The following is a 14,788-nucleotide window of genomic DNA, read 5'->3' on the forward strand; positions in this document are numbered from 1 at the left end:
CTATTCATGTTCAACAACCTTTATTCAGCCCGTCATCGACAAAGCCTTCTGCCAGCTCACACCAGCTGCTCGTGACGACGGCTGGCTGCAGTGGCCGAGACGCGCGCCGAGTAATGTTAATAGTAAGATGGAACTTCGGGATAAAATATAAGAAATACACCGGAGAGATTCTATGACTTGTGTATCTAAACAGTGAGATGACTAGAAAGAAACCCTACCGCCTCCTTGATCCACCAGGCTGAGGACTTGACCGCTTCCACACTCCCCCCTGCTCTATCTCGAAAACCATCCATGTGCCCAGCGTAACATGTGAACTCTCAAGACCACATAGCAAGCGGGTTTGTAGCATTCGCCGGCTTCACCTGCATCACATCCCAGTGCTCTACAATGCAGCTCCCATTCAGCCTAAGGACATCAACCACAGCCGCCGGCTGCGCCGTCCCCCCAAAATCCACTCGCGAAAACACATAGCCATAGCCATCGTCAAAAGCGGTGTGCATGACGTCGAAGGTTGCGCCAGTGTCTATGAATCCTTGGACGGCGTCGATGGCGTTCTGCCGCCCGCTGAGAACGCTTGGGTTGTGCTGGATGTAGTCCTCGGACACGTAGGTCAGGTAGGCTTCGGTGACGTTGCCGCCCTTGTAGATCATGTTGATGAAGTCGGTGAAGACGGCGCGCTGCTGCTCGATCGTGGTGGGGTGAGGTGGGCAGTTCGGGATGGGGTCGCACTGCGCTATTAAGGCGGCGCTAGCCGTACGAGCGAGGAAGCCCGCAAGGGTACAGAGGATGGTAGAAGTTGAAATTTGCATCTTGATGAAGCCTTTATCTTTCCTTTGGAAACGATGTAGGTTGAACCTTTCCTCTCTCTATCAGAGATTATCCTCTTTTAAATACTTTCTCTTCGTTCATGTCCGGAACCCAAAAAGTTTATTGCATCTCAATTTGATTCCTGATGCTCCGTATCCATTTATTGGTTAGTTTTTCTAAATGCTTAGACTTCTTTTAGTCTGCGTGTCAACATTAAACTTTGGCTATCTCGGGCCGCTTATAAATCGCCTGTACCTCGGATAAACAGCACCCGGTACTTCAAGTGCTATCCCATCGGCGGTGCTATCCCATCGGCCGGCGCGATCCTCAGGCACGTCCTCTAGCACGTAACCGATTACTTATCGTAGCTTATCTATGACGTTGTAAAGCAATACGATACGCCTAATCCCTGTTCAATCCTGAGGCTTCTTGCAATGCTCTCCAATCTTTTCGCTGCCTTCTCATTTCTACCCTGCCCGAAAGTGTGGCTCCTCGTACCTACTCTCGGCTCAGCCTTCAACGTTCGCGAATGGGCGTATGCGACTGAAGAATGATAATACGCATGCGGTTACACGGCCAAGGCCAATCTCTAGAGCATTACCGTGTTGCACTATTATGAGCACGCGAAAAATAATGGAGCAAGAAGTGTGTTTGTACGCAGTACGGCTGAATGGTTCGTGATGCATTATCCGCTCCCTCACGACAAAGGGCGAAGACGAGCGGCGCAAGCAAAAGCCACAAAGGATTTGATCCGTCCGTTCTGGATTGCTATAAGAAGAAGCGCCATACTTGGGGCCAAAGCACGGTTCCACCATCACGAACACCCAGGAAACTGAGGGAGGCCAGGGCAAACGGCTCGCATGCGATCGCTGCCGTGCCCAGAAGCTGAAATGCACCCGATCAACACGCTCGGCCCAATACCAACTCATCGGAAACGGCGCGGCCTCAAGCGAACATCTTTGCTACCTCTGACGATGAACACCTCTTCAACATGTTCTCTGACAAGGCCATGGCAGATGTTAACGCAACTACATTTGCCGTTTCCCCGGCGCCCAGCACTCAGCTACCGGCAGAGCATCCTCAGGACACCCGGACTCCGTTCTTGTCGCTCACTGACCTACATCCAGAACCACTTTCCGGTCATAATTCGCCGCTGCATCCACGTGCCACGCTTGACAGGAGGTCAATGAACGTGTCGCGTCTCCAATTGGCAACTCGGCGGCCAACCGCAGCCTGCAGCTCGGAGCTCTCGTGTATGAACTGCAAAGGGATCACGCCAAACATCCCGCCCGGCCTCTCTCATCCAACGCGTTCCTCACCGACTTCGCCGGCAAAGTGCTGCACGCAGCGACCACATTCCTCCGAGCCCTCCGATCCTTCTTCCCTGACCCGGCCCCTCCCTCCACGGCCTCGCTGGCCAGCTCGATCGGAGCTACTAGAAAATATATATAGAACGGCTTACTAAAGAGCGATCTACAATGCCAGGGCTGATTTCGAGTTTACTTGTTAATCATTCTCGTGCAAATAAAAATGATTATCTTTTTTCCTCTTTCCTTACGAACAATCATTCAGGAGATCAGGTGTGTATATTACAGCTGATTTTCAATCACCAACCTTGTCCAACGGCCGGTGATCATACCGAATTAATACTACAGTTTTCTATACTTGTAAATGCTGTCCACGCATGAGATACTCGTGATAAGAGGTGGAATGCCATTTCTAGTCTACAATAGAAGTACGTGATGCTTGAGCTGTGCTCAGGGGTAAACGGTAGGGAGCGGGTGGTACGCGTTAAACAGCCCAGATGGATACTTCCTTAAGGCAGCCAAATGAGGCAGCTTCTCCACCGAGAAGATTGATTCAAGCGGCTCGTCGCCGCGGGAGATATGCCTTCAAGCCATCAGTTCCGGCCGTTTCCACGAACATGCTACGTAGCCGCTCACGGAAATTGTCGACGGTGGTATCGGTAGTAGTATTGTCCGAGTAGACGATCTCAAACGCCCTGGAATGAAGTCAGCGGCTTCTTACCAACTATATCGAAGTAAACTTATATGTAGCCGAGTGCCTAACGCCAGGCGTACGCGGTGGCGTTGCTAGGGACTGCCCGGGCGGCTTGGGTGGTAGGGAAGTACAGGGCTAGCCCGCTGCCGATCGTCTGCGGGTACTTTGTGATCATCTCCTCGAACTGCTCCACCAACTTGGCATGGTGTTGAATACAGCTGATAAGATAGACCTCCTGGTAGTACCTTTGACACAGAGCGGCTCCGAAGAATGAGCTTTGGATGACCTGGTGCCAGGGGACCTCGGTGATGTTCTGTTGAAGAATGGGGCCGAGCTGGAGCAGAAACTCGATGGCCTCACGTCCTTCGCTTTCTGGCCCAGCGTAAACCGCCTTCACCGGCATAGTCGTCTGACAGCAATATCGCTAGCAACTGCGAGACTCTTCTGAGGCCTGTAACTTACGTCGTTGTACTCGGCGTTCCATCCGAGTCCAGAGAGTGGTCCCGGCATGGGATCGATCTCTTCGAGCTTCTGATAGAAAGAGTCGGTGAAGTTGGACGGGTACACAAAATCCGCCTTTAAATTCATCCCGTTGGGCGCTTGATTGTACTCTCGGTAAGTTGCGTTGAGGATAAAGCCAAAATTCTCGAATGCTCCAGAATAAGTCTGGGTTCGTTTCGGTGGAAGCCTCAACAACGGTGGTATTGGGTAGCATGATTCGCACGGACAGCAGCCTGTCGATGATGAGCCCATAAAATCCCTCCAGTCGCCCAATGCTGGCTCCCACAACTCCGGCACAGGAGCCGCTCCCGGTGGCTTGCATACTTTAGCTCGCGCACTGCACCGGGTGGATGGATAGACTTACGAATGTCCTTCTTAGCAGCATATACAGCGTCAATCACCTGCTGGAACTTCGTAGCGCCCCCGCAAGTCAGGATATTGGCTTCCGCATTAACGGTCGCCTCGTCGAACGATGCCGTAAAGATCTCCAGTCCATTCTGTAGACTCTCAAAGCCCTTGTAGAATCCGTGACGGGGCCCTGTAATCAAAAATGTGGTATTAGAATTTTGCGCAGAATCGATCTGATGCAGTCAGGAACCTGAATACTGTTGGTGACTTGCGACACCACCCGGAAAGATGGGGCATAGAGCTCCGAGTAGCGCGTAGTGCCATTGGCAAAGGGTGCATCTCCCGGCACGATAATGGAACTCTAGGGCGATAGCGAGGATTTCAAACAGTCAACGAGCGAATCGTATTTCCCTGCAACGGAAACTGCCTGGCACACCGATGCCAGGGCCAAAAGCGCCAGCAAAGAGTTACCAAGAGTGATCATCATGCTGGTAAATGGGCAAACCAAGATCCAGAAAAACTTGCGAATCAGATGTAGGTGGATATGTACTACACGCTTCTTATTGAACCGCCTCAGCCCCACCACCGTTCCGGCGCCACGCGTAGCATGTCTCTCCTGGCCGCTGGCCGACTTTGCGCCATATAGCTACAGTAGCTGAAAACTATCCGGAAACGAGAAAGGATCACACAGCCACAGACAGGGAAACATTCATCCGTAAGTTGTCCGAGCCCATGTTCTATAGGATGCTCATCTCCGGATTAGGCCTAAGAGTATCTGCATAGTTCATCCTCAACGTGGTCTTTATAAATTCATCTACATGGAATAAAGATAAACGACCAGACATTAAAACACTCCGATTAGGTCGGAGGGTTTGTGTCGGATGATTGGCGCGTCGGCGTAGGTCCGATTGGAATAATCTACGGAGTATAGTAAGTCGAAAGAACAAAGCTAATCCGCATCAGTACAATAGGGATAGCATAAATTCCCTTGGTCGTAAACAGGATTCACGTCCAATTGTTAAGAACGTAAACAAGCAATAATAATTAAATATCATCACCTACTACATGGCAAAATCGACATTCATCTCCTTTCTGAAAATGGCAATCCTGACTACCACGGATAAGAATCAATGCAAAATTCTTTCCGATCTGGACATGGCCATGCCAGATTCGCTGGTTTCATTCTCTCTGACCTTCCGTTGCAACCAGGTCACAATGTTCAAGGCATCAACGAGGGTCTTCGAAATGGACTGAAAGAGGCAGGGAAACAGCTTCCACCCCTAGCTGCCACATTCCACTTCGACAGCAGCAAGAAGCCTCTCGAGCAAATGCCCTTCAATGGCCTCAAGCTCCATGTCCGCATGTTCGACGCCGGGGACCACCGGTCACATGCAGAGCTGGCTGAGAGGTCTTTCCGCCCATCTGAATTCGACCGCTGGCTACTTCTCCCGCCGCATGCGTTCGAAGAGTCAAATAAGAAACCCCTCTACGTCGCGTAGGTCGATTGAATTTCCCGAAGCATCACCCTCGCTCTGGGGTTCAACCACGCACCAACAGACGTGGCATCCATCGATCTCGCCATCTCCTTGATCTGCCAGCGCAGCAAAGCTCGCCTCAACGGCTCTTCTACGCTACACTCCGCCTTCGACTACTAGCGGTAGCCCCTGGCCGCCCCGCGGGAAAACCTCATCTCATAGTTCCCCGACTACCACATCATCGACGCCCAGGGCCTCTCGAACGGAACCAAGGTCCTGGAACGGCAAGGCGTGGCGAAGAAGGACGTGATATACGGCATCGGCGGGCCTGAGGGCTTGTCTATTGCCGCGTCGTTGATCAGACGGTCCATCGACACGACTAGCACGGCGTCTATTACCAGCGTAACGACGTTAGGCCTAGTAGAGAAGCTGCAGTACTCGCCGTTGGGGCTGCTACAGAAGAACTCCCTACTCACTAGCTAGTATTCCGTGGATTCAGCGGCATAGTACTTTATAATCGGGCCACCGAGCAGCATACGCTCATGGGATTTGCCAATGCCGGGTTATACGATCCTCTCTCCGGATTGTGGACGACGACCGGACTACGATTTGTTTGTCATGCTGCTAGAAGCTGAATAGAATATGTTGTGTAGAGAGGAAGAGATGCGCAAGTGGTTCCACGTCTATGAAGGGAATTAGGATTAAAGAGCAATTTCTTGGTAGCTGTCGAGTATCCTGATGTGGAAATAGAGGAAATGCCATGAAAAAAAGATGATTAGCAAGGGAAGCTCCGCCTGTGCATCGTTGTAATTCGCGGGAAGATTTAGAAAAAAAAAATCACATTTATACGAGGAAAGCTACACTAAAGCAGGGAGTATCACAAAAACTCTTAAAATCCCCCGATCCACCTTCGCCAAAGAAGATGACCTATCGCCCGTCGGCGTCAAAGCGGGCTAGTATCTCGCACGCCTTGTTGATGTTGGCTGATATGGCGTCGGTAGTACCCCTCGCGGCGATGGCGTTGTCGCGCTCCGTCGTTAGACGAGCGTTCGTCTTGAGGGCGTCGTCGAGGGCGGCTGTCATCGTCTCGTTGTCGGCGAGGAGGCCGTCCATTTGGGCGTTGGCGGCATCACGCTCGGCTCTGGCGGTGCTGAGAGATGCCTCGAGGTTCCTGACGCGGGCTTGGTCAAGCTGTGCCGTCTCGCGGGCGTCGTCGAGCTCAGTCGTCAGGCTATCGTTCGTCTCGTGGGCATTGTCGAGCCCAGTCCTCAGGCGAGCGTTCGTCTCGCGGGCGTCGTCGAGCGCAGCTGTCTTCGTCTCGTTGTCGGCGAGGAGGCCGTCCCTTTCGGCGTTGGCGGCATCACGCTCGGTTCTGGCGGTGCTGAGAGATGCCTCCAGGTTGTTGACGCGGGTTGAGTCAAGCGGTACCGTCGTGTAGGTCTTGTAGAACAGGTACGAGATTGTGTCCATCTGAGACGACAGGGTGGAGACCTCGGCGTTGGCGTGGTCCCTCGCGGCAGCCGCGTCGTCGCGCTCGATCGTCAGGCGAGTCGACATGTCGCGAGCCTCGTCGAGAGCGGCTGTAGTCGTCCGGACGCGCCTCTCCAGCGCGGCATTCTTCTGCCTCTCGGCCTCCAGCTCCCGAGCGAGGTTGTCCTTGGCAATCTCTTGTTCTCGGACGCGGGCCTCGAGGTCCTTGATCTGGGCCTCGGCGGCGTCGAGAAAGGCCTTCTCGTCCAGGTAGTGGTGGCAGTGGCAGAAGCGGGCGCCGAGATCCCACCTTTCGTCTTGAACTGGGAAGAGGCACTGCTCGCCCCTGCTGTTGGTGGCCTGGCAGCGCGTGGATGGGCGGCCGCCGTTGATGAGGGAGTTGGACATTGTTGCGTTGAGGTTCGTGTGTTTCGTTAGGTAGGTTGAAGTGGTGTAGTCGCAATCGAGGGTGGTGGATGTGGATGCCGAGGGAAAGATGGCCCCTCGAAGCAAAGCTTATATGTTCGCCGTGGTCGGTCATTGTTTTAGAACAGAACGGCGGTATGAAGTTGTTTATATACTAAGTTGTGTTATCTGGGGAGGATGGAAAGGCCGAGTGTTAGCAGGCAGTGCTGTTCACACACACCGGCAGGTGTTAACAGGCAGTGTTGTCCATACGCACCGGCATTGTTTGTGCTCCGAAACCTTCAGCCATTCTTCGCAGCCGTGACTCTCGCTCATTGGCCTCGGCCTACACCCATCTCGTCATCCAAGGAAACACAAGCATTACCATTGCCACGAGTTCGTTTTGCCTCAGCTTCTCAACGAGGAGCGCACAGTGCGGATTTTCGTCACAGCCAAAGACTTCATGTGGAACAGCTGCGAGGATGTCATCTTGGCCATGCCAGTCATCATCTACCCCGTCTACCTGGTAAAGCCGAAGACTCCTGCGTGACCTGCTGCGACAAGGCCTGGGGCCCCTGGAGCAGTCGCCGGGAGGGTGTCTAAAAGAAGAACGAGAGAGAGCCGTTGTTGTGGTCGAGGTTATATATAGGGCTGTCTTTGGTCTAGAAGTTATATAAACGAAAGGGGTGAAGCTGCTTCCTTCGGGCAACGAATCTAGGGAGAAGATAAGTTGTGCTGTTGAGAAAGACTCAGAACAAAATACATGATCGTAAAGGGGAGAGGTTAAAAGACTTGAAAAGACGTAGATGGCAGAAGTCTAAGAGAAAATATCCAGCTAACGAAAAGACAGTGTACAAGTACTAGTATTAAATAGTGGTTCTCTTATAATTATATTTCTGCTATAAATGCATGTTTGACTGTTTGATTGCCTACTGTACGTAGAATGGGGGGAATTCAGATGCACTCGCCGTTAGGACAAAGACGCCCGCCTTGTCTCTGAAACACGCTGCAGTGGATCAGAGGTAGCTTAGAGCTGCGCGTGGGACGTGCAGCAAACGTAAAGTGAGTAGCAAACAAACGGGTCACAAGCGGCCTAGAGTCGGATTTCCAAGTGCATAGTAGTTGAAAAGACATCCCACTGGGCTGGAAACATCAAACAAGGACGATAGAAAAAGAATATTGCCAAATGGATGGTGGAGCAATGGAGCTTTCGACGTAATTCTGTGACATGCCAGGTTCATTGTGGTCCAAACGTACGTAGGTGTTTGAAACCTTTCTCCTCGCTTCCAAACGAATCAGCAGATCGCAAGACCTTCTCCGGAACAACCAAATATGCAAGTCTTCTTTGTGACAGTCGGCTTGGCCAGATTGTCTCAGCCCTGCTTTGTTAAGACCTGACTACGGACTTGATCGGAGTTTCTAGTGGTTGGATTTAGTATGACGTAAGTTTGCCCTTCCTGCCTGCTGCCTGCAACACGGTCCGTCGGAACGTTGGTTGTGGTCGCAGACGAACACCATCGTCCACACACCATGCACACTCGCCAGCCAGTCCATCATCATCATCCCGCCCGGGCGCAGCCAACCGCAAGCGCTGCTCTCCGAGTCGAGCTCCGCCGGCCGTTCGCCCAATTCAGCGCCTGCGACCGGCGCTCTCTCGTCGCCTTCCTCGTCTCACCCCGTGCGGAGCCGCGGCCCCCGGCCTTCCGACTGCGGCCTTTTCCGTTCGCCGCGTGGGTTCCCCTCCCTTTCTTTGCATGCGAGCCTCAAGTCCGGTGCCACGGGGCGGGAAAACCTGTTCGGTGCGCAGAACCGCGCACACTACGTCGGTTGCCGCTGCATTAACGACTTGCAAATGCACTTGCACCGCGTAGCAACGTGCCATCTCTTCCGGTCTTCGCCCTGTGCGCCGAGGAGTCTGTGTATTTCTTATACGTTTACTGCTTTGACCAAGAGTCGGCATAGTTCGTCGGCGAGTTGGTACAGCACTGGAATTCGACGACTGAAGAAAGGGCCCAGGATTTCGTGCGATGCGTGGCTGGAATTGCGGAATGGACTACAACTGCTATCAAAGACTTACATGCGATTACCAACGATGGAAACGAAGCCACGTGAAATTACTGCATTGTAAATGCCACCGTGCTTCTTGCGTCTGTCTCTCCGCCTGTAACACACCTGTCCTCGCCTACCTATAGCACATCACGCCCCAGCTTTCTTGTTGCGTTATAGGTCCTCCTCCTGCTGCTGCTGCTGGATTGCATGCTCGTCACCGGACCAGGCGCGTCGACGAGGTACGAGGTCGACATGCTGGAGCCTTCAAGGCAACCGTTTGGAGCATCTACGGCCGCGTGCAAAGGCGTTTATTGGTACCAGGCCGGATCGTACGACGGGGGCGTGCCAAGGCCAAGGACGGGGCAAGCGATGGCGGCGTTGTCATCATATCATCGTCAGGCAGAGCCCCTTCTTCTTAGGAGTAGTAGTAGTGGCGAGCGGCTCCTCGAAGTTCAGGAGCGCTGCACTGCGTAGGCTCTGAACGTGGACAGCAAAGAAGAGACGTGCTCGGTGCTGGATGCGGGATGGGTAAAGGCTGAGCGATGTGTGGGTTTATGCTTCGGATAGGAAATGAATTTTGCTCGTCGGATGGGGCCAGATGCTTCGCCAATAGCAGCCATGAGGGGGGAAATGACTTGTAAGTAAGGGTTTTGGATTCGTGGCGCGGGAAACGATTATGATGTTGGAGGTGATGTGCTGTCGGGCGTTTTGAAAGTAGTAGGGTCTGCTGGTGTAGAAACAGAGCTAGGGCTGTCGTTGTTAGTTAGAAAGCAGACTGTCACGTTCTATTCCTGCTCTAGCATGCGCTCCAACTCAGTGGCACCGAAGACCAACCTTCCCGGGCTCGCTGTTGGGTTGTCCATTTCAATGGGGGTAATTACGAAACCCAACTCTTTGTTATCAACAAAAAAAAGGCCGAAATGCTGCTCCTCCCGCCGAAATACAACTGTTCAATTTTTTTTTTCCCTCAGTGCCGCGACCATTTGCTCTGTACCTACCATTGCTAAGTCACCTCTATACCCCGTCTTGACTCCCCATCACCACGATCGACCCAATCCAATTTCGTCGTCACTTCATCTTTCTCCTCGCCCAGGCCAGCAACACCCCCATCCCTTACTAACTGTAGTAAGGTTTCACTATCACAGACTAATAGAAGCACGTCACCTATGCACCCGACATCCCCACCCAGTTTCTTTACATACCGCCGATGAACACTAGACACGATGGCCGTGATAATAACGAGCCATACCAGGATGGCGACGCTAAGAGCCACAGCGACCGTGTTCATTTCCAGCAGGTCGACGGGCGTGGATACCTGCACGACAGCCTGCCGTGGAGTGCTTGAGTTCGGGTGTAGTGCCCGCTCGTACGACGCATTGAGGCCGGAGTCGGTGAAATCGCACAGCAGATCGCTCGGTAGGCTCGCGTTTATGGGCTGGTAGGCCCAGCGTCCCGTGTCGAGCGAGACGTTGCTGCTGACGAAGTGCTGGAAGAAAGCCGTGAAGGTTCGCTCTGTGAGATTCCGATGTACATCTGGGTCAAGTAGCTTCTGTGGATCTTTTTTGGCCATGGCGTACATGGCGTACGTCATGAAGTCCGTGTTGAGCCCCTGCGTTGGGTCGCGGATGTTGTATGTTTGGTCCTCGACATCCTCCTCTATGGTTCCAATTAAACTCTGCACTCCGCCAAGCCAGCGGACGGAGGCCGCTGAGAGGAGAGCATGAACAAAGAGGACTCCGTAGCTAGTGGTGGTAGGGTCGGTGTTAGTATTATTCGGCTGGCTGGGGAGTGGTTCCTTGGTTACCTAGTGGTCACATTGGTCGGAATGGCGACAGTGTAGGGGTTTTCGTGCTAAAGAATGTACATGGAATTCACGGGCTGCGTGGAGTCGTGTTGGATGAAGTCGGATTCCCATCCGGTCAAAAGCTCCTTTGGCTCATCTGTTAGGTTAAACGACTTTACAGCACCGCTTTCGGCGTTGACAGCAATGTCCGCGGTCGCTGACTCAATGAAGGGCTTGCATGGAAAAGCTTGTACAGACGGCAGCTCTGTAAAGGCTAGAGTCGACCTTGTTTCGTCTTTACGACGGTATGCGGATATATTGCCAAAGATCCATTTAGTTGCAAATTCCATCGGCCCACTGTTCTCTTGAATCCTGATCGACGTCCAGTACCCAATTGCGGCGCTTCCTTGCGTCGAGCGGCTCTCATTTGCGCAACACAGGCCTTTGAAATCGTTTGGCAGAATGGCCGTATGCACCATTGAAATAGAATCAATCCAGTAGCCTGTATCTAGACCCCTGGGGTGGGAAATAATATCCTCCGCGCGTAAATCCAGCGACTCTAACCAGTATGGGTAGCCAGAAGAACTGTTCGTCTTCAGTTCATCAAAGTGTGTGCATTTAACACTGGCTCGGAGAGCAGGGGTTGAGCCAAGGATGTTTATTTCCGTAGCTTGTTCTTTTTGCTGTGGTCCTAAACCAGGATTCTCGATGGGCGTGTTGCTTCTTAGACTAGAAAGATCGAGCGGAACAAAACTCCAGCCTTCAAAGCTCCAAGGGGGTTGTGACCCATTAAGCGCCAGGTGGATTATAGCGCTATACATCCAGTCGGTAGAGGGCTTTGTGTATAGGTTTCTAAGTACACCGGCCGTAGCCGTGTCACCGCGGTCTGGATCGATATTAGTATCCACGCCAAAAAGGAGTGGGATTTCGCGAAGCTCGAGCGCTCTAGTTACTGTCTGATTGCGTAACAACACTCCTCGGCTTCTTCGAAACATTGAAGACATAGCCATAGTTACTGGGGTCCTTGGTTAATACACCATGTCTTGCAAAGGGTGTGTGACTCGACTTACAAATTGGGCAGAGTGAGGTTCCTATCGTAATCAAAGAGAGGATCCAATGTCTGTTGGACGCCGCACGCCAAGCCGCCCACATCCAATATGTAGTCTGGTACGACAGTGCTGCGCCGTTCGGAAGCCGTGTCGCCTGGTCAGTCATGGAAAAGTAGGGCTGCAACCGTCGGAAAGTGGCATCGACAGACCCCCACCACAACCCGATTCCGACAGCGATAAGAGCCGATACAAAAGAATACAATGTTTCTGCTGGAAATTCCTTGTTCAATCCCGGGACATTGCGCTGAAAGACGAATGCAGTGTGGAATAGACGGGAACGCCGCGCGAAACTGTTAAGGACTAAGATCGCGGTCATGATAGCAATCAGTAGTATAATAAATGAGGCCAGCGTGCTTAAGCGAACCGCGATTGGCGTCCCATATGTACTGTTCGTGCGCTGTTCTTGTATGACGGCCTCTAATCAGTTGATTGGTCAGCCGTGTTTTATGCGTACTGGAATAAAGGTTCTTCACCAGGGCTTTCATCAACATTTCTTATGATCTCATGAAGTCCGGTCTCATCCATTCGATATTGAACTCCACTCTTGAACTTTATAGTACGGTCTTTTGTGGGCTGGCGATATTTATTCAGACTGAGTTGAGTTTGCGAGTCGTTCGTGATGAGAGACGCAACGCCCAGAGTTGTTGCTGGATTTGAACTTAAATTGAGGGGCCGCCTCTCTGGGCTAGCCAGCGACCATAGTAGTAGTGATAGACCAAAATAAATGAAAAGAAGCACAGATAAAGCAATGGAAGTGCTACTGAGCGCGACGACTCGTTTTTGAACGACAGTGATTTGTCCTTGAAGCTGTTCTCTCGGTAGACTGTCCTGCAGGAGCGAAAATTGGAGTGCTTCGCCAAGAAATCTCTGCTTTATTCTCGATGCTTGATATGGGATATCACTTGAATTCGCTTTTCAGTACCAGCGTTTTGGCTTGCCAAACCTCAGTCGATGTTGAGAGAAACGGGCCAAGTGGAGGTGCCTCCAAGTGTGACGGCCAGAAAGGGAGGATTGGGTAGTCGTCGGAAATCCATGCCGATGTCGAGACGTTCTCTAAAACATGGCCTATTGTTCGCAGGTATGTCTCTCTTCCAGCCCGAAGTTCCATTGGAGACGCCTTTAGGACAGCCCTGGAAAACCGAACATCGTGTGAAATGGGCACATTTTGAGAGACTAGTATGGACGAGGACAAGGGAGATACTGCCAGGAACCCGATGATGTTCAGGCCATTTCGCTGAGTGGAGAGACCGTCGGCCAAAGAATTCCACCATGCCCCGGGGGACTGAAATAGAGTGTACGCTGCCGGTGCACCCTCAGGCCGTGCTAGGCGAGCAAAGGGCTCAGAATTCTTGATGCCATCGAGTAGCATAGATGTCAACTGGACGTAGAGAACCGCTATGAGAGACGGAGTGAACCTCCACCCAAAGAGGAGAACAGAAGAGCCGTTGTCACCACCTAGGCCGTTATGTGTACCGGAGATTCCACAGATCAATGCGACGATGAGCGACAGCGTCAGGGCCGAGGCGCTCACAAGGGCGAAGAAAGCCTTGTGGAGAACGTATGGACGCCACGTGGCCGAGTTCAGATGCCTTGTGATGTCTGCTTCGTGAAAGCCTGAATACTACATCAGCATTTCATGTTGAATTTGATGCATGTCAGCGCACCGTTTGGATCACCAGTCTCCTCCGATCTCTGGACAGGAGATAACGTGTCGCTCTCCCTCCAGAATCTGTCCTCAGATGAGCGTGTACAGACCGATGAGTTGTTGGGCGACTCTGAATGGCTACTCGTTGTGTTCTGTGAATATGATTGATCCCGGTCATCTTGACGAGACGAAGACAGTGAAGCGTGGTCGGTATTCGAAACACCTCTTGCGGGTGATGGGTAGCGGAGGAGTGGAATATCGGCGTCATTGATTGGTGGTTGATCAATAGAGACATGGTGCTCCATACTTTCGGTTAGAATAATTCTGAAAGATTTTTTTGTAATCATTCGACTCCAGAAGGTAGCGGCTTTTGCATGGGTACAATAGCATACCTATGTAGATTCCAGGAGCTTTTAACTTGAGCGGCTGGCCGGCTGACGGCAATACTGTGCAATGTCACATCGCTTCACCCCCAGTGCACAGCCGGATGTAGCGCGAACAGGCTACGTAGTGGGCGCTAAAAACGGATCCGTGGACTGAAACGTATGTGCGTCAACCCCCTCTTGTTCTACGTCGCACAGTTTGCCTTCCCTCTATGCGGACAAGGCTGGTTTTACGATTCGGACGACTTGAGTCAAAAGGATTCCATGCAAGAGACTAGTGACACGCACAGCCCTTGCACAGCCTCGACCCAACCACGCACCCTTTTCTCTGCATGTTGCTTCCTCGCTTTGGTGGAACGGAGAAGGCGTTAAATCGGAACAGCCTCTTCACAATTGGGAAATGCTCACGAAAGAGGAAAAAATCAAACTAAAAAGGGAAAGGAGCACGCATATGCCTGCTGGTACACGCTCGCTGTTACGTCGCCAATTCTCCCGATCCATATTTACCGATCGTCTGATATGTAGTCCCTGTGAGGGTCCAGCTGTCGTGGGGACAGCGAGTTATGTGCGCCTATGCAACGGCCAGTCATGTCAACAGCCTGAACTGGCGTTGTTTAAATTGGTAGTGATGCTGCCGCGACTGTACGTAGAGTAATACTTAAAGCTGTAGTAATGCAGAGTATCCACTGTCAAGGTTAAAAAGAAAATGAGGACGGAATTTGACGCGGCGGCGATGTGAGGCGGTTGCATCATTAAACCGGCAATTCCTGGTAGTCTTGGTTGGTGAGGGTGACTCTGCTCCCGCATTGATG

General features: G+C 52.1%; 4 protein-coding genes across 4 annotated transcripts; all 4 read right to left on the minus strand.

Moving 5' to 3' along the window:
- Positions 1 to 317: 317 nt before the first annotated feature.
- Positions 318 to 809, minus strand: LTHEOB_11877 (snoal-like polyketide cyclase family protein; the record flags this gene model as incomplete). Its single annotated transcript, XM_035508681.1, has 1 exon — positions 318 to 809. One exon carries the CDS (start codon positions 807 to 809, stop codon positions 318 to 320), a length of 492 nt encoding a protein of 163 aa, XP_035365571.1.
- A 1,858-nt stretch (positions 810 to 2,667) lies between these two features.
- Positions 2,668 to 4,144, minus strand: LTHEOB_11878 (FAD-binding domain-containing protein; the record flags this gene model as incomplete). The annotated part of the gene is made up of 5 exons (XM_035508682.1): positions 2,668 to 2,809; positions 2,889 to 3,217; positions 3,271 to 3,407; positions 3,674 to 3,847; positions 4,129 to 4,144. The coding sequence occupies 5 exons, from the start codon at positions 4,142 to 4,144 to the stop codon at positions 2,668 to 2,670; spliced, it is 798 nt and encodes a 265-aa protein (XP_035365572.1).
- Positions 4,145 to 6,059: 1,915 nt separating this feature from the next.
- LTHEOB_11879 (Bzip transcription factor) lies at positions 6,060 to 7,010 on the minus strand (the record flags this gene model as incomplete). The annotated part of the gene is made up of 1 exon (XM_035508683.1): positions 6,060 to 7,010. One exon carries the CDS (start codon positions 7,008 to 7,010, stop codon positions 6,060 to 6,062), a length of 951 nt encoding a protein of 316 aa, XP_035365573.1.
- A 2,790-nt stretch (positions 7,011 to 9,800) lies between these two features.
- LTHEOB_11880 (uncharacterized protein) lies at positions 9,801 to 10,647 on the minus strand (the record flags this gene model as incomplete). Its single annotated transcript, XM_035508685.1, has 2 exons — positions 9,801 to 9,806; positions 10,306 to 10,647. The coding sequence occupies 2 exons, from the start codon at positions 10,645 to 10,647 to the stop codon at positions 9,801 to 9,803; spliced, it is 348 nt and encodes a 115-aa protein (XP_035365574.1).
- Positions 10,648 to 14,788: the final 4,141 nt, after the last annotated feature.

Source organism: Lasiodiplodia theobromae (genome assembly GCF_012971845.1).
Source record: "Lasiodiplodia theobromae strain AM2As chromosome Unknown scaffold_54, whole genome shotgun sequence".
NCBI lineage: Eukaryota > Fungi > Ascomycota > Dothideomycetes > Botryosphaeriales > Botryosphaeriaceae > Lasiodiplodia > Lasiodiplodia theobromae.